Source organism: Lonchura striata, chromosome 1 (genome assembly GCF_046129695.1).
Source record: "Lonchura striata isolate bLonStr1 chromosome 1, bLonStr1.mat, whole genome shotgun sequence".
Taxonomy (NCBI): Eukaryota; Metazoa; Chordata; class Aves; order Passeriformes; family Estrildidae; genus Lonchura; species Lonchura striata.
Window position 1 is genome coordinate 135,930,330 of NC_134603.1, and position 24,135 is coordinate 135,954,464.

General features: G+C 36.1%; 1 protein-coding gene across 1 annotated transcript in view; it reads right to left on the reverse strand.

Moving 5' to 3' along the window:
• The window catches only part of ITGA8 (integrin subunit alpha 8), a 110,890-nt gene that overhangs the window by 52,903 nt on the left and 33,852 nt on the right, over positions 1-24,135 (reverse strand). Inside the window, exons 14-20 of the mRNA XM_031503826.2 lie at positions 16,489-16,534; positions 14,456-14,563; positions 7,825-7,880; positions 7,153-7,307; positions 5,845-5,982; positions 5,350-5,417; positions 4,143-4,290 (exon numbers count right to left, since the gene is read on the reverse strand). Of these exons, the coding sequence (XP_031359686.1) occupies positions 4,143-4,290; positions 5,350-5,417; positions 5,845-5,982; positions 7,153-7,307; positions 7,825-7,880; positions 14,456-14,563; positions 16,489-16,534 (719 nt within the window). The remainder of the gene's footprint in view (positions 1-4,142; positions 4,291-5,349; positions 5,418-5,844; positions 5,983-7,152; positions 7,308-7,824; positions 7,881-14,455; positions 14,564-16,488; positions 16,535-24,135) is intronic.

Below are 24,135 nucleotides of genomic sequence, written 5' to 3' on the forward strand. Positions count from 1 at the left end.
AAGGCATGGGGGAAATGGCACAGAGCTTATCCACTGCAATACCTGACTGGATGTGATCTTCACCACTCTGCAGCTTCCAGCCTGAGCAGAGGCAGTTCTGCCAAAATACATAATGGTATTGGTGCATAACATGTATCTGTTAATGCTTTGTATTTGCCTGATTTACTTATTATTCCATAAGAATTTGAGTCCCAGCTTTTGCTACTAAGGTAGGATTGAGCTGTTCAACATCTCTATCATGGAGCAAAGGGTTAGTGCACAGTATTTAGGCAGTGGCTGGGGGTTCAAACACACGGTCATGTTAGTGAGTGCTGTAGTGTAAAAATGTACCATACAGCAGTATATATTGTCTGTGGGTCTAGTGCTGGAAATATGAGGTAATTAAAGTGGTTATACTTTCTTAATTGCAGCTAATTTCAGTAAATTCACACCTACTGCATATGAACAGTTACAGCAAGCCAATAGGTTTCCAGGAACTAGTGAAGCTGTGGTAATTTTCTTATTTACCTGGTTTCTGAACATTCTCAGTGTTTCCACAATGCAACTAGTGAAAAACACATGTGATTTAATTTGAATTTATTATATTTCAATCCTCAGCTTTTGACTGAAGGAAGTGTCACTATCTGCAGGAATTACTGAAGCTCCAAAATCATGTCCCTGACCTCAAACTTTAAGATCACACATATTCACTTGCATCTCCACTTGCATATGATCACATTTCTGCAAAATGTCGTTCGTCTTTTATGCAGTTGCACAGTCTGTGTGCAATATTCTACAGAATCAGGTCAGATAATGCCAACTGAGGCAGGTCAGACACTATATTGATAAAGCTGAAGGGAGGAGGTAGAAGGCAAGTGAATCTTCAGTTAAGTTTTTGACATCATCAGCTTCTAAGTGCAATTCAAATGATACAGAATAACACAATACATTGTTTACATGAAATAAAGAAAAAAAAAGCAGGGCTGGATAGGAGGCACTTAAGGTGTTTCTTTATTAAGCACTTAAGGTATGTTTCTTTATTAGTTAGACTAAATCCAGAATAGCCCCACAATAGAGAAATATCCTCTATGAATACAGTCAATTTGAAATTATGACAGTGTAATTGAATTATTTGATTATACAAATATTTCAGTTCCATCAGAAATGTATCAAGTGATTTATTCAGCTGATTCCATTTCATTTATTCTCGTCTTAGTCTACCTGATTTGTTGTCTCTGAGGAGAATCTCATCTCTGCCTTAATACCAGGAATTCTGCACTTTGGAGAAAAACAGCTACACAAAGGACTTAAACATGGATGCAGCCAAGAGGAAATGCAATCCTAGAGGCAGAGCTTTAAGAACATGATTGCAATATGCTCTACTATAAATCTACCTGTCTGCTGAAATTGGTTTGCATTAAATTAGGTATATTGCAGGAGCAATCAGATGCCCCATTGCCAGGATACAACACAAACATATAAATAAGAACTGAATTGCTGACTCCGCTGCAACTGACATGAAAACTGTAATTTTCACCTGTAGTCCATGTCTCAAAAAGTGCCTGCAGACCTTTTTTCCATATACCTCAGTGTTTACTGCAATCCAGTGTTATAATTTCTTCTGTTATCTTGTCAGTTCAAATTGCTGAAAGCCCTGTAAGTTGAATGAATTGAGTCCCTCTCATTTATACTCATACTCATTGATAATATGACCCCTAAGGATTTGGTCATCATGGTAACAGAAGAATTTACATGCAGAATATTTTAGAAGAAATTTACAGAATCAATTTTTTTCCAAAGGCACTTAGAAATTAATATTTTAGTTTACTTAATGGAACCATAATATTGCAAAAAACATAGTTTAAAGAAATATACATCTACTGTTTAAAAACAATAGGAAGAATAAACTTTCTTTCAGTGTCATTTGTAATCCTTGTGAAAATGGTCTTTGAAATGCAGAAGGACACTGAAAATTATGTAGCAAGTAGGACTAATGTTTTGATCCTTCTCAGAAAGAACATGATGACATCTTTTTGAATGAAGTATAAAAAGCAAAGAATATGAAATAAATTATGCGTGGGAGTGAGCTAAGTAAATGTGGAGAAAAGGAAGGCAGGTTTTTATAAATCTACAAGGATTCAGAATTGGATTTGTCAGAAAGGCATTTTTATCTTCCCCAAAATCTGAAAATAATGAAGTAGTTGTATTGTGTTTACTGGGTTATTAAAATTTTGTCTTCAAAAGAAAAATTATTCTAACTTTAAAACTCCTTCTCAACTCATCCTAGCTTCTCTTATTGCTTCCAAAGTGCCAGGATCTCCTATGTATTCTTTCCTTCCTTTCTCCATGAGTCTATTGTGTGGGCAATATAAAACTAAATTTTTCCTATAATCATAAAAAGCTCAGAATTATTTCACTCTCGTCTAAAGCATAGAATGGTTTGGATTGGAAGGGACCTTAAAAATCATCCAGTTTCACCCCCCGCTGTTGTGGACAGGCCACCTTCCACTAGACCAGATTTCTCCATCCAACCAGGCCTTAAACATTTCAAGGGATGTGGCATCTGTAGTTTCCCTGGACAGCCTGTTCCAGTGCCTCACCACCCTCACAGCCAAGATTTTCTTAGTATCTAATCCAAACCCACTTTCTTTCAGTTTGAATTGATTCTCCCTTGTCCTGTCACAGCATATTAGTGTAAGAAGTCTCTCCCTGTCTTTCTTTCAGTCTCCCTTCAGGTACTGGAAGGCTGATGCAGCCCAGGACACATTTGACTTTCTGGGCTGGGAGTACACATGGACAACTCATGTCCAGCTTCTTGTCTGCTCCCACCCCCAGGTCCTTAAAATAATACATATGTGCTAATACATGCTTGGGTTTTGGAATTAGTGCCTTCTCTGACACCTTGGTAACATCCAAAAGAACAGCGAAAGATTTCTAAAGAGGAACAAAGGAAAAAGGGAACCATTTGTAGCATATTAAAGAGAACTTTAGCTTCATAGATTACAGTCCAAAAAACCAGAGGATTTGCTAAGAGAACAAAAGGAACAGGAGTAGGAAAAGGCTGGTGTCTTTAAGATATACTTCTGAGATGTGAGGTTGCAGAGAATTTTTATGATCTTTGATGACAGTATTAATTCTTCTTGTAATTTTTTTTCAAACTAGGTTAGAAGCCCATTAATAAAGTCACTGACAGAAAGAGAATAAGGAAATACCTTGTAAGTTACTTTCAACTTCCTTAAAAACATTTGCCTTCAGAAAGGAAATTAACTTGCTTTCTCCCACTCTCACCCTTGAGGCCCTTTTGAACATTCCAGGCACTAACAGAAAAAAGCAGGCTCATGTTGCAACAGCCTGGGAGATATATGTGCAGATGAGGCAATTCAGGCTTGCTCTCCAACACAGAATACATGAACACTCTGCTTGTTTGCAGGATAGTATTTCATCTTTGCTCTTAAATAAACAAACAGACTCAAAAAGGAAAAACACTGCATGTTCAGTACAATACAGCAGGATTTCAGTCAACATTAGTCCTTCTGTTAACACTGGCACATTTTACTTTAATTGCATTTTTGGTCCATTCATAATATAAAATAATTGACAACAAGGGAAAGCAACTTTGTCAATCTTATACTGCAATTAATGTCCAACTGTTCAGGATACTGAAGACTGGGACACCCTTAATAATGGTAAAACACTGGTGTGCTGTGAGAGGAGACAGCAATGTCCAAGTGTCTGGGGGTCAGCAGGGCTCATTAACTCTGGCTGGGAGCTGGGACCATGAGATCCTGGGTTGGAAGCACTAAAGGAATTTGGTAATATTACTTTCTGCTACTGATATGGTTTACTGATTCAAAATATGAATTATGTGAATACTTCTATTACTAGAAGAAATGTGACAGTATTTGTGTCATTATAAATAAGTTAATGGCAAGGAGCTGAACCTGAGCTGGGTCTGAACAGAATGGTCCTGTCCTTCCCATCTTTTGGAGCCATGGCTTATCTTTACTTTGGGCTGTGCCAGCAAGGATAGCTGAGAGTTGATGGAATCTCCCTTTCTGAAAGGAACCTCTTTATGTGCTGCTTTCAGCTGGTACAGCCTGTATAGGTTATCCTTGTTCTCAGTTGTCTGCTTCATTATCCCTAACATCTTGATTTTACTTTACCTTGTTGTTGCGTTCAACCCCAGTGTAATCTGCTTCAGGCGGAATCTTTATATGTAGCTCAGCTTCATAGGCTCCTTCCCCATCATTCCTTGGATTTATTATGAGCATGACACAGTTTTCTTCTCCAATTATTAACTGATCTGTATCCCTTTACAGAACATACAACTTGTCACGAGTTAAAACACAATTAGGATTTACATATGAATAAAACAGAAGGACATTTTGCTCTCAAAGAATCTGTCCTGGAAAACACTCTGTGAACACAAAATATAACATTTTCTATAAAAATGACTGCATGAAAATGTATACCAGTACCTGAATAGAAAAGAGGTTAAGAGAAAACACCACTGTGGCCAAAATGGATTATCACAAAACTTGAAAGTAACTGGTAAAAAATTTAAGAGCCTGACTACATTCTAAACAGCAAGAAGTATTTAGTGGAGGAATCACTTGCCAGGGGGGTCTCATCAGCATTGTTTTCTGGAGGACACAAAGGTGATAGTTTTCTCCTCATGTCCATTAATACAAACAATGACAGAAATTCTCCTGAGACTGCAACAGCACTGTGCCCTTGTTTTACAGCTACAGACTGATTCTGATGACAGTCAGGTCACTCTCAGACATTCCCCACTTGTCCTGCTTGGCATATTTCTCCCTCCACAGGAGAAACTGTTGCCATGTTTTGAAAATTTTGTTTTGAGATTAATTTACTTCACTGTGTATTGAGTTCAGGAGAATTGTGTCCAAGTTCTAAGTCACTGGCACACTGAAATAAAAAAAACCCTTGAAACCTTCTATGAACATCAATTTGTATAATCTCTTGCTTTTCAGAGAACTAGAACCACTCCAAACAAACACCTGCAAACACCTGCAAACTATATTTTCTATGATAACCATTAAACATCATGAATTGTGGTTCTCCAATTCTTGGTTTTATAGCTGAAATGGATGCACAAATTAAAATCTGGAAATCAGGTAAGAGTGATTAGCTACAGTAAAGAACAAAATTTTGTTCTACATACTTCATTCTGTTGCAACAGTTAGGAGTGTCTGGACTTTTTATATATGGCATAATATATTATTTATATTTAACTTTATATATTATTAACTAATATAATATTTATTATTATATGATTGATATGATATGATATGATATGATACTAATATATTATTTATATTTATTTAACTAGTATTTTATTTAACTTACGGCACTGCAGAAAGTTGCAAGTCAGGAATACATAAGTTGTCCTCCCCACAGTCAACCAGAATGTAAGCCTGTACCATTGCAAAATAAAAAAAATATAATACAGTTAGTATATGCCTCAAAGTCCAAATCCCTTCATTAAATATTGCTAACCTAAATGTCTTAAGTACCACTACCACTGCCATAGTGAATTGAATCTTTTTCTTCTTTCTCTAAGTTCCTTTTCATGTGGTAGTCAGAGGTTGGAAACTATTCAGATGGTCAAATATGTCCTTAGCAGAACAATATCCTCATCAGGCCCTTTCCCATAATAACTTGTCTTACATATTCTAGAAGGCAATCAAAACTATGAGCCCAGTTTGGTTCTACTTTTATAGTCAATCAACATTTTGTATTAATTAAATCCCTGTCATGTAATGTCTGGCTGTGATGACACACATAAGATTTGTAAATGCTTTCATGTCTATATACAGAAAATGTGACATGCAAAATTCATACCTGCTCTGCGAGTGAGTTTTTCTGGTAATAGTTCAGTATTGGCTTCACAGTCAAACTATCTTCAAAACTGGACTCATCCAAACTATAATTGAAGTTTATATTGATGGGAGATAATTTATCTCTAAATTCTGTTTCATCCTGTGAGTAATAATCACATAATAAAAGCCAATAGTTTACTATGATTATTTCAGTTGGTGTAGTAAGACAACAGATTCAGACTTCTGAAGATAAAGATGTGGCTTTTATTGAAGGTAAAGACATGGTTCTTTGACAGATGCTGGCCAAATTTTGGCTGCATGTGGTGTCATTAGGAAAGCAAAGAGACTCACCAGTAATTGGAATGCCCAGAACACATTGCCTCCACAGCCCCACATCTGGAAGAAGCTGGCTGAGCTGAGTAGACTCAGAAATTTTTCAAAGCATTAGCCTAAAATGAAGCTGTTTAAGAGAGACACACAGAACCAACTCCTGTCAGCTACTGCCCCCCTTCCTTTTGAAATGGAGGTAGGGCATGTGTGGATTTGTGGAGGTAATATTGCTGGTTTGTACCATAACCAAGAATTTTTAAGAATTAGCAATGGTAAAATTCAACCACCTTTATTGTCTAGATATGTCCTTACATAGTGCTTGAAACTTCTCCATTTCACCTCCCACTGCATTTCTTGGATCAGACTTGAAATAATCTACTTAAATTGCATGAGGTAACACCACCTGCAAGTGAGGAAATGTTGATCCTTTCTCCTTTACAACTGCAATTTCATTGTTTTAGTTTTTCTAAAAAAATTTAAAGTATCTTGAAAATATTTTTAAAAATGTATACATTTTAGGCCAATAGTTCTGGTAAAACTCCTTTAAAATCTTTTGAACCTGAATTGGCATGATGTTTAACATGATTTGTTTATTACTGCACTCTGAATACTAAAAAAAAAAAAAAAAAAATGGATACCAAAAATGGAAATCAATCTTGCATTTTTATATCAGAAGATGCAGTATTTGATCAGAATTTCCAGAAGAGTGTGAAATAAATGTATTTTTACACAGAGAAATTCTACACTCTTCAAAATCAGTCTTGCTTTTCTACTTATATGGACAAAAGATGAATGAAAGATTTACATAGGGAATTTTTTCAAGGTAGCAGTATGCTCTGGACATACTGAAAACACAGATGATATCTATCTTATCCCATTTCTGTAATTTTGGAAATTCTGATCAAATACTGCATCTTCTGATATAAAAATGCAAGATTGATTTCCATTTTTGGTACTACTGAAACAATGATTAAAGGCCAAAATATTTTAAACAACTTACTCTGAGATAAACAAGGAAGTCCTGGCAATGGAGTTGCTTCTGTCTTTCCATCACAATGGAGAAGTAGTGATGAGACTGATGGTAATCAAAGAAGAGGGTCCTCTTAACAGCTCCTTTCTGTTTCAATGAATCTAATTGCAATTCACTTTTCAGCACTAAAGGATACAAATAAATAAATTAGTTATTGATTTAACAGAAAGAAAACAGTAAGGAATTAATTCTGTATTATAATTAATGAAACTAAGCAAGTCTTCAAAGAAAAATTAATCCATGCTTTAAGTCCCTGTCTGTTTAAAAACTCACTAGGTTTTGACCCAAATTATGCAGGATGTGTAATTTAAGCTTTCTTATTTCATTGACAGACATATGTGTACAGGACTTCTGTCCCTTTAATTTATTATTTTTCTAAAACAGAACATTCTCCAACAAGGTACATTCTTGATTTTATTTAGAAAATGACTTAAACAAAAATCCTTTATGTGAGTAATAAAAGGTTTGCATTTACACACACACACACACACACACACACACACCTATATACATCTTTTTTTAAAACTGCATTTTCTTGCTTTAGGAGGATCTCACTCCTATTGTTTTCCCATGTGTAGGAAAAAACACATCTAACATGGAGCAGGACTTGGGTAAATTACAAGAATAGAAAACATTTCTTACCTATCTCATCTGAAATACTTTGACCTTCAAAGTCTGCGCAGACTCTTACAGTAAAGCTACATATTAAAAAGGAGAAGTAATTCATATTAGCAGAAAATGGACTGATATGGGAATCAGCAGTTCCAAAGTCACATCTTTTAAGTTTTATTTTCATTTGATTAAAAAGATGTTAACTGAGATTGTATCTAGCTACCTATGATATTCCTTAATTACGTCAGGAAGTCTCCTAGCCTTCACTAATAATCACAGAAAACAGTCTCTGAATACCTAATGGCAAAGGTATGGAGTAGATTCTCTGGTCCCAGTAGTTCTTGAGAGAGTCCATGGAGATGACCCTTCTGACACTATTGCCAAAGCTGGATTTTTTATGCTGAAGTTTAGAAAAACACCTTTGTAAGAGGCTGTCTGCAGAAATACTTTCATCATGTTCGAATCAGAAAAATCTTAAAGCATGTTGTCAATGCTCAAGCTGTTTTTCAGCAAAATAAAACACTCAGGATATCAATGTGTTCCATTGGCATAACTGTAAGATTTTCATTATTTCAACAGGCTATAATGAATTCCAAATATAAAACCTAATTTTTTCCATTTTTCTGGCAGCAGACTAACCAAACTGCATTGCATTTAATTTGTTACGTTTTGCACAAAGTGGCACTTACATGCCTTAAATCAAAGCACAGAGAAATTGGTGATTAATGTTCTTTATCTAGTATGCTAAAGCAATGCATTCTACAAAAAGCAACACAACATAAGTAAATTGTTTTTAATTTGCCTGTTCTGAATGTAGAGCAAGCTCTTTTGAGCCTAGAAATACTCCCATCACAACTGTAATGATTATACAAATGTCACCTCAGCCATAGGAGAGTCCTTTCCCATAAGAAATATTTCTGTGTAAGACTGGCAACAGATTTGCAGTTATACTCAACAATTGTTAGGAGAAGCCTTTTATAGTTGTATTGGCTGATACCTTCTAATCTGAACTTTTAATTTACATAAAATTAATTTTAAAAACCCTAAAAAAGTAATGACTATAGACAAGTTTCACTTTGGAAGGAAACTATGCAAGTTTTAGAAATGTTTAACTGAATTGTCTTTTGAAAAATTTTTCATGGATTACTCTGGATGGTATGAGAAAGAGTATTAATTATGCCTGTTGATGCAACTAGCAGAGTATACTTCCCCGACAGGTGGCAAAACAAGAAATCTGTCAATGGAAAGATGTTCTTGATTTTTCATTTCTGCTGTCATCTGCCACATAAACTTAGTTCTAAATATCATAATTCCTAATGAAGTCCAGTATAATGTAACAAAATTGCTCAGGTGAAAGATTCTTGCAAATGTCTCTGGTTACCAATCATTCTTAAGGACAATTTTCATACCATCATAACCATGTTTTGGTTTGTATATAGACAACAAATTGCAGCCCAGCATTAAAATCAGCTTGAGTTAAACAAAAAAAATTGCATTATTCATTGATATTGATCTCCCCACTACTGTTATACTGTATAATAATGTTCCCATGCAGTGGATACAAAACCACTACCATAACATTTAAACCAACCTGTAATCCCATTCTAATTGCATGTTTGTTTCCTCTTGCAGATGTAATGAAACTGCCACATCTGGCATATGTGTCACTCTCATGACCTTAATGGAAAATTCTTTCATTATTTCTTCAGAAACAAGAAGGCCATAATGCCATTAATCTCTGCTAAACTGTAGCCTTCAAATAGTCATTCCAGTCCATGTAGAAAGTGCAAATTTTTCATATTCCTACTTCTTTACAATTATGAGTCAATACAGGAAGAACTAATTCTTTCCAAATACACAAGAACAAAATAACAAAAATGAGGAAATCTTATGCAATTGTATGAATGCAATTTAGACATCAGACTTCACAGGCCTCACATGTCAGAGTAAGAGGATATTTCCTCAAATGTAAACTCAAGAGCTGCCATTGTTTTAAACTCACTTATCTTGCTTTGGAGGAGTCATATAAATTTTGCTCTATCACGTTTGAAAAAAGGTTGCATTCAAAAATGCTGCTTAGAATGCTTTACTTGTTAAACAGAACAACTTCAGCATATGTTTTATTTACTGCAATGAACAGAATAATGCATAACACATATTTGATAACCAAAGTTGTGCTCTCAAATATTACTGTAAGAGTCAAGATTTAGTCCTTCTGCTCCAGGCAGAGCATGTCAAAAGGGGAGTGGCAGAGCAAAAAAAGCAAAAATCTGAAGTGGATAATCTCCCACACTCTAACCACACAAGAGGAAAGACTATGGTTTTAGCAAAATTCCACCACACATTTGTGAGTTTGATATTTAGCTCAGAAATAGTGCTAAAGACATAAAAGATTTCAATTGCAAACCTAGATGAATTTAGATTTGCTCATCATTTCAACAAGAACATACTGAGGAGATGTTGAGGGATGTTTTACCATCAAGAAAAAGAAAAGCAGATGGAAAGACAGACCACAAAAGAGGACAGGAGAAAGAATAGAGATCTGAGATCTGACTCCTAGGCACAGTAAGAAACAAAATAGCTGAGCTTTTGAGCTTGCTTGTAGGGACAATCAAACAAACAACACAATTAACAATCAAAGTAAGAAAACTTCAGCAAGTAAGGAAGAAATGGGAAGTAGTCCATCATCATCAAGCATACAAATTTTTTATGTGCTATCAATCTCTCTAAAGTGATCCCTACATCACATTCATTCTGCTGTGTCTGACATCACTATGAGATTATGCTTTGAATAGTCTGAGCAAAGCCCCAAGAGCCCCGAGCCGAGAGAGAGCAGAGAGAGCAAAGGGGGAGCAGACCCAGGGCCATGGGGTTTTATCAGGTGTCCCATGGGAGGAGTCTTAAAATCTGATTACAGCCTCTTCAGAATGGGAAGTCAATACACTTCTATTATGATGCTCTAATACTTACCCTGCTTTGAGATTTTGTTATGGCAAAATCTAATTCAGTGAGCAACAGAGAGTTTTGATGCTGAAGGCATCTCATGGCTAAGCTACATCGCATGGCCAGGCTACGGGAGCACTTGGGCTGCTAGATAAAACAAGTGACTGCCCTTTGGATGTCTCTGGGGCTAATGAAGCTAAAACCTGGCACAAAGGTCTCCTGTACAGCAACTCAGTTGTGTTGGTTGCAAGTGACACCACCTGCCTACCCCTCTTTGAGCACCCCTGAGGAGTGAGGTATCCATCCTGTGACTCTTGGCCACATGGCTTTGCTATCCGACCCATGGGCCAGGCTGGCCAGCAGTCTTTGGAAAACCTCACACAAATTCACCTCAACAATGGCCCCTAGATCCATATCCATGGACCTCTTCAATCTCACGGACCTCATCACATCTTCTTTCAATTAGGTCAATGAGAAAAGAAAATACCAGCAGTAGAAAGGAGCAAAAGTGGAAACGCAGTCTAATCTATGCAGCTATGAACTGTTGAAATATTATTTTGGGGGTTTATATCTTTGATAGGAATTTTATATTGAGCTTTTAAAAAAATGTATGTAGAAATGTCTCATTTACTGAATCTAGCTGACACATAATAAATATTTTATTACTACTTAAATAGTAAGGAATTTGGAGATAAAGGAACTACATTTTTTTTTCAAAGTATTTTTTGATACTAGGAACTTGAAGATCAGAAATTTTAAGCTCTCTGTTTCTGGTTTTACAGAAGGTGGACAGCCTACAAGGCATATTTCAAATCAGACATCCAAACATGAAAGCACTTACTAATAAAAAAATATAGTCTACAAATATAAAAATAGAAATATAAATATATATATACAAAATATATTCTATAATATATGCTACAAATTGACTTTTTCTCATGATTGGACACTTCTATGCAACTTTTGGTAAGTCAGGTAACTTCTCTGACTTATTGCTCCTCTACAAAATGAAATTAATAATATTCACCTTAAATTAGTGAGAGGTGAGTAAAAAACTTTTGTAGATGTAACTTAAGAACAAATACATGAGGTAGCTAGTGGATAATCAGACCTCAAATGGTAATAAAAATACCAATGCATAGATAAATTAGGCCTCCTGACAGCTAGAGCCCAATCTTGAACATAATAAATCACATGATGTGGAAAGAGGTTTTGAAAAATGAAAATATTTATTTACCTCTTTTTACAGATATTAACTTGCATTTTTCATACTTAGGGGGAAAAAAAAGCTTTCCCCATATTCTTTAATACCTTCAAAGAGGCTGAATTTCTTACAGATTTGCTAGTATTGGGAACTCAGACATATTTTACACATAGCAGAGAATTAATTATACACTTCTAGAAGTTAGGACAATTCTCCTTCCGATGTGCATAAAAATGGCCTTTTGTGCATGTTTCCTCTGCTGCTTCAGCTTTGCAATTTATATCATGGCAGAAATAATATTTTCCTAGTACTAGGAAACTTACAATAATCCACATTATTCATGCACACACACTTCCTGAAACTTTTCTGGTAGGAGGTTTCCTTTCATTCTAATTTTGCAGTGTCAGTCAGTAGAGTTTTACACAAGTTGCACAGCTGGCTAAGAGATACAGAAATCAGTCCCATGGGATTGAGGAATTCTTTGCCTGTTGGAGTTTCCCTTCTAATTGTTTTCATATGTACAATACAAGCTTATATCAACTAATGAAAAAAAAAATCACAGTGAGGAAAATAGCAGCTGTTCTTCAGTTATTTCATAACATGAACTAAATCTTTAGGGAGCATTATTTTAGAATAAACCAGACAGAAATTAAATTATGCTCCTATTAAGGCTCTTGTAGATATGAACCAAACATCTTTTAGCTCATTGTAGTGGAGAAGTAAATTAAAAAAAAAAATGTGTTAAAGGAGTATTCATTTCTTCCTTCCTTTTCTAAACAATATCTCAGAGCAAGAATGTTTTTTAAAGAGAGATATTTTTTCCTCTTGTGCACAAAACCCACCTTTTTTATTCAATACCTATTGTTAACTGTTAAGGTTCCAAAATATTTTCTATTAAGACATTAAGCATTTTTTAAAAGTCTTATAATCTGGAGCTGTGAAGCAACATAATTTGGATCAATGAACATGTTTCAGCCAAGTGTCTGTATTTCAAATTTATTTTTAAACCAAGTGTTAAAAGATAATTGAATCAAAAAAATTCCAGAAGGGCCAAAGCTTTGTAAAGTTCTGGGTTTGCATAGTTCCACCAAGTACCTTCTACATAGCTCTGTAGATGGGCAATTTTCTACTCTGGATGTAGAAATGAGGAGGAACATGATAAAAAATATGAGAAGTTCCATAAAGTGTAAAAGAACAGCACAAGAGTGAAAATCTCTTGACAACCCCATCCCGGATGCTTTGGAATCCCACATATTTATTGATTTAAGTGTATCAGAGTTTAGTTCCTTTAAGAGCCTCCATGGCTATTAAATGAACTGCTTCTTATGATTATGTTTTACAGTTCATATTTATCAATTAATTCTTAAGACTCTGAATCTTACATTTGAGATTATTTTTAGGACTCATCTCTTGTAAAGAATGTCTCTAATGTGAGGAAATCCTCTGCCCATCTTTGGCTTAAAAGCAGTGCAAAATTTCTGTATTCATGTTATCTTCTGGAGTCCTCCTTTATACCTTAATATTGTTTTTGTCCAGCCCACATCCTGGCAGACTTCCTGCTTCTAATGTTTTTACATCTTAGAAATCTGTTCCACACAGTTACTCTGGCAAGACTTACTACCATTTTATATTCAACTTGCACGTGTTTTTTCTCTGTTTTGATTTTAGTTTCCTCATTTGTCATGATTTCCACTTTTAAACAGTATCTTATGTATTTGTAATAGCCTGTTCTATCAACTGTTCCTGGGGTCCTTTCAAAGTGACTTTTTTCTAGTGAAGTAAATGTGTCTTCAGGTGGTGTTTTGTGCTATTAGATAGCCTCCAAATACCCTGCAAACATTTTATGCTTGTAACTGATCCTAAATTGTTTTAATTAGCTCCAAGATTTTTTTTTTTTTTTTTCTATTAAAAGTTAAATGCTACTGTAGGTAAGGGTTTCTCTTTTAGGGATGGTTTAAACATTGTTCTGTGTGATGTGCTAAAAAAACTTTCCTCTGACCAAAGACAGCCAGAAACAACATCCTGTGAATTTCTCTCAGGATGGCCAGCCAGATATCTTCTTTCTTCCACAAAGGACTAAGATCTGTCCTTCTCAAAGAGAAAATGGTGGGCCCGCCAGCTCTGCATCACTTTCACTGCTACATTTTGTCAACAAACAGATGACTTATGTTTAAACACTTTATGTGTTTTGTCCATTTTAGCTGTTTCATGCTTCATTCATCTAAACATTGCATATAACTTTGCAACTTGCCCAGGAGACACTGAACATCCTCCTATGCAGAAGGAGACGCTGTGTATCAAAGGACTCAACTTTTACCTACCACAGTTAGACAATCTGCTAAGTACTGGAAAATGCTAAAAAGATTTCTGTGGAGAGTGGTTTTGTTGTGCTCAGAGCATGTTTCAACATTTTGAACTTTGAACATGTTCAACAAAGAGTTGAAATAAAATTAAGGAACAGGAAGTTATTCAAGAAAGAGGATAAGGATATTTTTTGAATAATCATGGACTTACCAGGCCACCAAAAGCTGAGGGCCGGGGAGCTGACAGGTTTTATTGTCTGGGTTCACAATCATGGGGTTCAGAATAAGATGAGCATTCACTGTCACAACAGGTCTGGCTCTAGGGGACAGAAATAAGGTTCACCATGTTCAGAAGGAGCACATTAGTACCTAAGTTGCAGCAGAGAAAACACTGAACTGAGTTGGCTGCAAAGAAGCCAGATATGTAGTGTTACTTGGGAGAACACAGTTTTATAATGCTGCTCATAGCCAAAAGAACCTTTTATTTTTTTTTTCCCCATCAGAATCCTACTGAGATTCACAAAAAAACCCACAAACAAAACAAAAAAACCAAAACAAACAAACTAACCAAAAACACCAAAAAAACCCCAACCAGACAAACAAAAAAAAAGCACCTCATGTTAACACATCACAGAAACAGTACCCTATGGTTAAGCAACAGATGTGTCCTAGGACTGAGGCACATCAGACACATTTCATCACATTGAGTTTTCACAAATGGACAGAGTTTGCCTTTTTGGGTTTTACAGCAGTCCTTTGGCCATCTTGCAGATTTATTTTGTACTGTCTCCATTAATAATGATATATTCCAACTTACTATGCCTGTTTCAAGACTCTTAAAAAAAATAAAAACAATTTAGTTAAAGTAGAAGTTGGTGTATACTACCTTGGGCCAATAATGAAGTAAACTCTGTCTGAAATTTCTTGGAGAAAACTGACTTTGTAAACCAGGAATAATCACCAGTAAATTGTGCTGAGTACATGAATATACATATTCTGGTGACAGAAACCATCCCTCCAAAGCTGTTAGTAAGTGATAAGATAATCTACAACTACAAGCAGTTCAGAAGAAAAATAATAACAAGTATGTGTCCAGATTCTGTTTTTTAAGACAGCAATACTATTTACAGTAACTTACATTATCACAGTTTTCTAACTTTCCTGATATTTTAATCCACATCTGAGCTTTTGTGATCACTTCTTTATATTACTTCAGCAAGGCTTTAAAAAATAAAATTACTCTCTTCACTTTTTTTGCAACAGGGAAAACCTTTTTATGCCTAGAAAATTTCAGTAATAAAATTCTATTTCAACAGTATGACAAGTTGCATATTTGATAAATTCTGGCCAGGAAATAGCCTCCTGGTATTCACTTTATTAAACAGAACACATTTTATTGTTATTAAAAATACACAGTAGATCTAATTTCTCAATGCTTCATCGTGTGCAGTCACTCATGGAATTGCAAATTATTTGCATGATTCTTTCATAGCGAGAAGGAAAATCAGGGCTTCTCACTGCACCTACAGCATTAGCTGAGATGAGCCAACATTCCTGTTTTATAAAATTCTTCTGTTGTCACAAACATTCAGTTGGGAAGTAGAACATGCCTTTTCTCAGTCAGGTGCTGTTAGGAATACAGACAACAAGAAGAACATGTAGCAATGGATGGTGAATACTTAAATGAAATGAGCTGTCAGCATGGCTGGACTAAGAGAGCATTAGCAGATTTTATGTAAATGTTTATTATTTGGTAGCTTTAAGTTTTACATCTAATGAAAAAGTGCATTTAGTTAAACTCCATAGTCAGCAACAACTTTTTGTTTTGTAAAATGGGATCTTGTGCATTTTTTTAAACTGAGGCTAAAAGTAGCAGTCTTTCTTTTCAATAAATGATTCATGTCTTAACATATGCAATCTCTGAAGATTGGTCACTTTAAAATTTCTTTAAAATTAAGAAATTAATTTGCAACCCCATGCCTTTTAAATATCTTATTTAAAATTAACTAGAGTCAAACATTCCAGAAGCTGCTTCAGCTACGCATAAGCATGGAAATTTTCATTGAAAATTACAGATTTTAAGTATGGGAAAAAATCATTTGTTTCTCAAAAGATGTTTAATTTATGATCTCTAATGACCACTTTTAAACACTGCAACAGGGAAACAGGAGTATGACATTTTTTTAATTTCAATATTGCCCACCAAGCCTGTGAAATATCAAATCCATTGTATTTACCACATACCTGTAAACAACTGCTTTTCCAGCTCCAAATGCACCCACAATTAAATCTGGAAAAACCAAAATGGTTTCAGAATAGCTATACAGAAATCTCTCACACATTTTTTTTTTTCATCATAAATTAGATTATTTACATTAACATTGTAGTAACATAAAATAAATATGATAATTCCTTTCTAAGCAGTTTTCTTCACAAGTGTACCTGAAGGAAAACATTTCACATGTCAGAGATGGTGTCATAAATATCTTAGTTGTAACCAGTAACCAGTAACTGCTAAACTATTTAACACAATGTCACCCATGCCACAATCTCACTTCTCTCTAACTTGTATTATAGAGGAAAAAATGCCATTAAACTCTATGCATTTTATTCAAAATCCTTAACTATCCATTAAATGAAGAGCTGCAAAACAAATTCTTGTCAGTTTCATATAAGTCATGTTGAAACTTTATGGTGCTCCTTCCTGACAATTCTTCCATCCTGCTTTGTGTTTTAAGTAATTTATTAATTACATTACATCTCTGTGCAAATAAGTACAATGCAAGGTCAGGGGATGGCTGATCTGATAATTTCTAATGTTTCCAGCCTTGTAGCAATAAGTGCTAAGGCTTACAAGAGTTATCCATCTAAAACTGTCATTTTCCCTGACAGATAGAGTCAACAACACAGGTGCTACGCTGGGACTTGGGCATGTCTTTGTCAGTGGTCACTGGCCCATGTTTGGGCATCTACTGGCCAGAATATTTCTTCTTTTTGCCTGGAGTCCCCACATAGTGGTCTCTGGAAAGATCCAGACTGGCTTGCTGGATCCATTCAGGCCTCCTGGAAAAAAAACTGGAGCCAAGCCATGAGGAAAAGGATCAACTTTCCTGCTGCCTCTGCCTTTGGAAGGAGCTTTGTTTCATTTCCAAAGCCCCCAGAGTCCATCTGGGCACAGCTTTCACTCCACTACTGCTATCATTCAATGTGACTGACATGTATCCAATTCAGAAGACTGAGCCTTACAACAGATCTTGCAGTGGTACAGACTGGCAACCTAAATTGATCTAAGTAAGTTAATTAAATGAGTAGCTGGGTTTATAAACAAACCCTTATTTGTTGCTTCTATAGTTGAACACTGGTTTGCTTAAGAAGTCCTGAAGTCATCAAGCATGATGCAAATACCGAGCTTTGACGTTAATTATCTGGATGGGTTTGGTCCAGGGCTGGCAATGTATTTTCTAGTGCTCCTCTGTGTTTCAGATGGTCAAGATTTCACAAAAAAACATAAACAAATACTTCACATGGGCAACAGACAGTCCTTCACTGAATTACATTTATTAATGTCCTAATAGGAGCAGACATGGACAGTTTATGGGTCTGATCCTCTTTTTGTACAACATTTACATTTTTCTAATTTCATTGGCCTTAGAGAAATATGTTTCACAGTCAGGAACACTTTAAATAGCAGAAGAAAATAAGTGCTTTTATCTCCTTTTTGGGACATTTGTACATCGTATTCTTCAGCAGCTTTTATAGACAACTTGTCCACAGTACCAAAAGCTAAAGATGTTTTCCTCTTAAATAAACAACTAATTGAGACATATCCACCATCATGAAGGCTGCACCACACACAAACAGAACTTTTCCTGGCAGCTCGCTTATAGTGGCAGCCACAGTAACCCCCCCATAAGATTTTTATTTTGCTTTTGTTTGAAGGGTTTGTTGTGAGTTTTGTGTTTAGTGGGGTTTTCTTCTGTTTCTTGTTTCTTAAGGAAGAAGAAACATTATGTTATGAACAGAAAGTGGAAGACAAGATGGAAAGGGTTTCTGTTCTGTTCTTCCCAGGTGGCAGTTTTTGTGAATTCTGTAACAGACTTAGGATATGTACTGCTTCATACCGGACTTGGTAATTGAAAAGGTTTCAGGGTTACGTTGTAAGAGACAAAACAGGTAGATATCCAAAACTTATTCAGATCTTGGCCTAGTGATGATTTCATAATACTCTCTTTCATTAAGAGATAAAGGTTAAATACACAACTTGAGTAAGGTTAATAAAATGCAGCCTGCTAGAATCTGAAGGTGGGAAGAATGAGTCTGTTAGATACAGCTGGCCTCACTAGTGTGAGTGAATGCACTTTCAGTATGTACTGCTGTGCAAAGGTACCCTTTATCTTGGCATCGCCACTTTAATATTAAAGAGGATTTTGTACATCTGCCTAATGGTTAAATCCTGGGTTTTTTTTGGGACAACCTAGCTAATAAGCTGAGGACAGAGGGTGATGGGTCTAGAGGAGCAAATAAAGGCCTCAGCCACCAAAAAAAGTCTGGTTTTCCATGAGCAGTCTTTCTTCATTGCCACTTCAGCCAGGTTTGGAGACACAGCAAACAGGATGAGGATCCTCAATCATGGCACCACCACAAAAGCCCTATTTTAGACTACTCTGAGGGCAGCCAGGACTGTTTTCATCCTGCTCCTGTTTGGAGGCTCTTACTTTTACTCTGACATGTCATTTGTTTTCTGGTCTAAGCCATGTTTATTCTTGATCCAAAGAGTTTGAATGAGTGGAACTACTGAGTAGAGAAAGTGTATTTAAGAATGAATATGCAAAAAACCCCCATATTTATAGCCAGTAGTAACTTCTACAATCTAGTGCAAGGACAAAATGATTATGTATTCAAACAGACCAATCACTGGAAGATTAATTAGGGTTTTTTCTTTGCTTTGTTTTGTTCTGTTATAGATAAAGTAACAGAACAAGACAAAGCAAAGAAAAATCTGTATTTTCCTTCTTTCATTGCTTTGTGGTGTGCAACTCCTATACCCATAATTGGAAAAAATAATCTTTGATGTTGATACAAATGCATGAGATTTGAATACAGATCCAATCAGAGCAATTTTATAAGCAGAAATTTTGAATTTGTTGTATGTTCCATAGAAGAAAAGCTACTAATAATTCCTATTAAAAATATGCATGAAAAGTCTAAATTATCTGAATTTTGGCAACTTTATCCTTCCAAAAATAGAAGTTTTCTTTATTAATTCTTGTTAGTGCTACATATGCAACATCACTGATGCAAAGGTCACTAGCTGAAAAACAAGGTTTTAACAAGCAATTACAGAGCAAAAGAAACCAGCTTAAAAAAAAACCAGTTTAACTCCTTACAGCCCTTCCAAAGAGGGCCTGAAGAAAAGCCTATGATTACTCCATTGCATCAGTGAGGGGATTTTTTTCAAACTCAGATTAATATGTGTGATTATGTGTGATTAAAACATTAAAACAAAGACGAAAAAATGTAAGAATCATAAAATCTCCTTCAGTTCTTATTTTCTCATATTTCATGTTTCTGGGTTGATGAGGGACCTCATTGGTTTAGTTAAATGACCACTTTGCCTACATTGCCTGTTTGAGAAGATCTTCTATCAGCTGCTCACCTGCAGAGAAGCCAAGATCTGTAAGGAAGGGTTGGCATCAGCACCCATGTGCTTCTGCCTCATTGCTTTTAAGGAATAAATGAGCTGTGGGGTCAGAACCAAAAAATTAAGAAAACAAGCACAGAGTGACTCCACAGGAATTTTTAACTTCCATTATTAACACAACTTGGGGGTTGTATGCATTAAAGTCTATCTGGTGGAGTTCACAGAGTTTAATGCTGAAACAGGTGTCTTTGGGACATATTTAACTGAAGTCAAGGGGCACTGCACAAAGTTAAACAATCCTAATGCTTTTTTCAAATACTTCAAATTTATTTAGCTCTGAAGAGAAAGGTTGCAAGATGCAGTCTGGTGCAAGAAGTCTATTTTCTGAGATAAAATTATCATAAAAAATCAAGATGATGGTCCTGAAAGGGACACTGGATTTTGTAAGCTTGTGGGTTCACTTGCACCTTCTGCCATGTGACTCTGCCAAACCTGAAACACTGTGTGATAAAGGGCAGAAACTTATCATAATGCTCACTAAACCTTCACCCAAATGAAGGAAGTAGGAAGATCAACAAAGCCCTACTTCCAGCCTCAACAAGACTCATTTAATATTAATTTATTAACTCAATAAATTTTTTTGATTCCCTCACATTTTTAAAGGTCATCCCCATTCTCTCTGAGAGATGCAGCCTCAGGGAGCCTGAGCAGGGAGGACATGCATCATGTTCAGAACCCTGCACTTGATTGGAAACCTGTCCAGCAATCCCAAGAGAAGTTGTCAAGACACGGTGTCTCATACCGGTACCCAGGGGACAGTGGCCAAGAAAAATAACCAGTGAACAACTATATAACTGGCAAACACCTCACTTGTCAGAAACCCAAAAATGAAATGGCAGCTGAGTCAACTCTACCAGGACACAGGCAGGAAAGTGTTAACTTTGGGGCCTCAGAATGATTTCCTGACAGCTTTAAACATAACTTTATGCAGTCCATCAGTTTCATGGTATTGTATAAAAAGGGACTGGAAAACAGTTATATTCTATCTGAGTATGGGTGCTAGTGGAAATTTTGTACATGGGACAAAACAGCCTAACTGTAAACTCTATTAAAAAATCTTTGTGAACCTTTTTGCTTTTTTTTTTCCTTGGTAGATCAGGTGCCAAAAAGGCCCAGGATCTTATCTCTATTTGTTTTCTAAGATTTCAGTGTGCATTACAAACCCAAATCTCAGTAAGAAATATCTAGAATAAAAATGCCTTTAAATGGTCATTACTTCAGGCTTGACCATAGTAAAAGACACAGGCCTATCCAGCATACCCAGCTTAACTCAAGAATTTTAGTTCAATACTACAAACAGCCATCATTCAAAGCAGAGTCACTTTCTTCCAATCCTATCATTCTCAGCTACCTTAATCCTTCTCTGTTTTTAAACCATTCTACTAGCAGGTCTGTTACAGGTAACACCAAAGATAATTCATATCACTGCTTCTTTTTTGTCTGAATGAATCCCTTTCATGACACAGCAATATTACCCATTGTATTACAAAAAAATCCCAAAGAGGACAGTTAATGATTTATCACTTAAGTAAAACACTATTTACTGGGATCAATTGCCTTATTCTTATCGGGCATAATACCATGATTTCATAAAATATGGAAAAGAATTTTAGGAAAATGTATATATTAATTACACAGATAATAATTTCCCATAAAATCAACATATTTGTACACAATAATTCTTGGCTTATCACTACATTTTTGACTGATTATTCATGTAAAAAAATAATTAGCTGGTAGAAGCACTTCAGCTTTTCTGCATTTGCTGGCAGAACCCAAGCCATTGTTCTGGCTCCCTCACATAGCAGTCCTCTCTTACCAGAGCAGATGCAGCTTCTCATTGATTTGTTTGTCTTCCACAAATCTCCTGGACCAACTTCATAATTTAATCATCATTAGATTCCGATTTGTAATATTGTTGGCACAATGCCTGCCATTCTCAGAAAAAATCTATTAATCTGAAGAACCCTTGCCTCTCAGAAAGAAATTTGAGGATTTTCTTCCTGCTGTTTGGGTTAATGTACTCAGCAGATGGAGCTGCTAAATACTCATGTTTTATTAAGATTAGACTGGATTACTGAAGTTCTGTGGAAATTTTGTCTTCTTATTACACTTCTTTCCTTCTTAAAATGTTTCAGAGTAGTTTGATATTATCGCTATGATAGTCTAACTAGCTACAATTACATTCTTAAAATAATAACTGAGTCCAAAATAACAAGGCATGAAGATGCCTCTATACATTTCCCTGTGCTGACAAAGGCTTGACAATAAAGAACAACCAAAAGAACAGGCCAACAGCTGTGTTTGTGCTGGAGTAGGATACCTTGAAGATGAAGTTTCAGTGGCACTGATTCCAGAATGACTCTCTTAAGTTAATAAGGAAGACTTACACAAGCATCTAACCAGGCAGGGAACAGAGACAATAGTGCATAATTTATTTGAGCAATTAACTAATCAACAGTCTTTGAATAGTGAATTCATCCAAAGCACTCTTCTGAATATACTCACACTGTTAAAAGAAACTGGTTAAATCATACTGATTCAGAGACACATTCAGAGAAACCACAGTTTTTGGGAGGATGTGCCACAAGAAGAAAGCAAGTTTAATGAGTTGAGTAAGTTGTTCATTATAAACTATTTGCTCAGCTATAATCAGCCATCAAGTGACTGAACATATGCTGAAATGTGAGGGTGGAAGCCTTACAGCCTACAAATGTCTGAGCCTTATACAGATAGATGAACCAGCTGGAAGTACAGCATCATCACCTAGATAATCACAGACTCCAGGCACTCAGGGCGGCCAGCTTTGAAATGATGCCCAGAAGCCAAAAGAAACAAATTTCTTTCCAATTAAACAGATTAATGGATTTTTTTTCTTCCTATGAAAATTGAACTATGCTAATAGAAAAAGACAAATAAATTTATAAATAAAATAAACTATAACTCAAAATGCATGCCTTTGCTTCATTCCCTGCTCCAGGCCTTGATAACACACATAAAGCTTAGGATGGAGCAAAGGGGCCCTAAAAGCCCCAGATTTATAGGACAGTGGAAGCTGCCTTGAAAGATGTTATTATGCATCCCAGATGTCCCAGCACAGAAGACAGGCAGGAAGATTGTGCTGAGGCAGGTATTTCAGAATATCTTCATGCAAACCTTGTAGAGCTGCTGTTACAGAGAATCCCATGATTATATAAACTGTGTTACAGCCCTCACTAAGATTGCCTCAGACACAGCACAATACTGCTTTGCCATGTCCTTACCTTGGCACAGAATCTTGCATAAAATTCCAGCTACCACTGTATTGGCACTTAAACTGATGGGAAAAGCCCATCTTTTACATTTTTTCAGTCTCATGACCTCCCTTATTTCTTTAATCCCATTTACCTTTTTTTTATGACTGTCAATCCAGAATAATGACATAAAACCAGTGTTTACTATTGCAGAAGTGAGATCAGATTTTCTCTTTTGAATATGACCTTAGAACATGAGTTGTCAGAAAACAGTGAAATGGATCATCTGCTGAAAGATGTTACACTTATGTCACCACTAGTAAAACAGTGGCAGAGAATGTGCCTGTTTGCTGTATGTCTACTGTATGCAGTGGTATCATTAAAAGAGCCCTAACACAGTTTGCCCATGCCAATTATTAGACTCCAAAACGAGCATGCAGTGACCCTGTTTTGGCAAAAAAGTGAGTTTGATAGTGTGCACAAGGAGTGTTCAGTGATAGTTCAGAACCAAAGACAGAATATTTCATTTACTGGTGTAGATGTACCTCAGGATGATTAACTGGTCTTTTCCTTCAAATACTGGGTACATGTTGTGTACTGGAAAGATTCTCAATATTTCAGGTAAGTATGGTATTAAGCCTGTCAGTGTCATGCTTAGAAGACTGGGAAAGCTGCACATTATGGCTTGGCACAATCTACCTGACTGATATGCTTAACCTGCTTCCTTATACTAGTCTTATCGGACTATAAAGTTTAATTAGATTCTGCTTCTTACGCGACTAGAGAGAAAGGAGCATCCCTCCATTAACTACCACCATCACCACTGCTTGGCAGTGCAATCCAGCTAGGTGAGGAGGAGCCCTCTGTTTGGGGCAGAAGATGATGAACACAAGCAGAGAGGGCAGCTGCATGAGTGACACAGCTGTTAGGATGATCAGCAGTTTTCTGCCTCTGCTG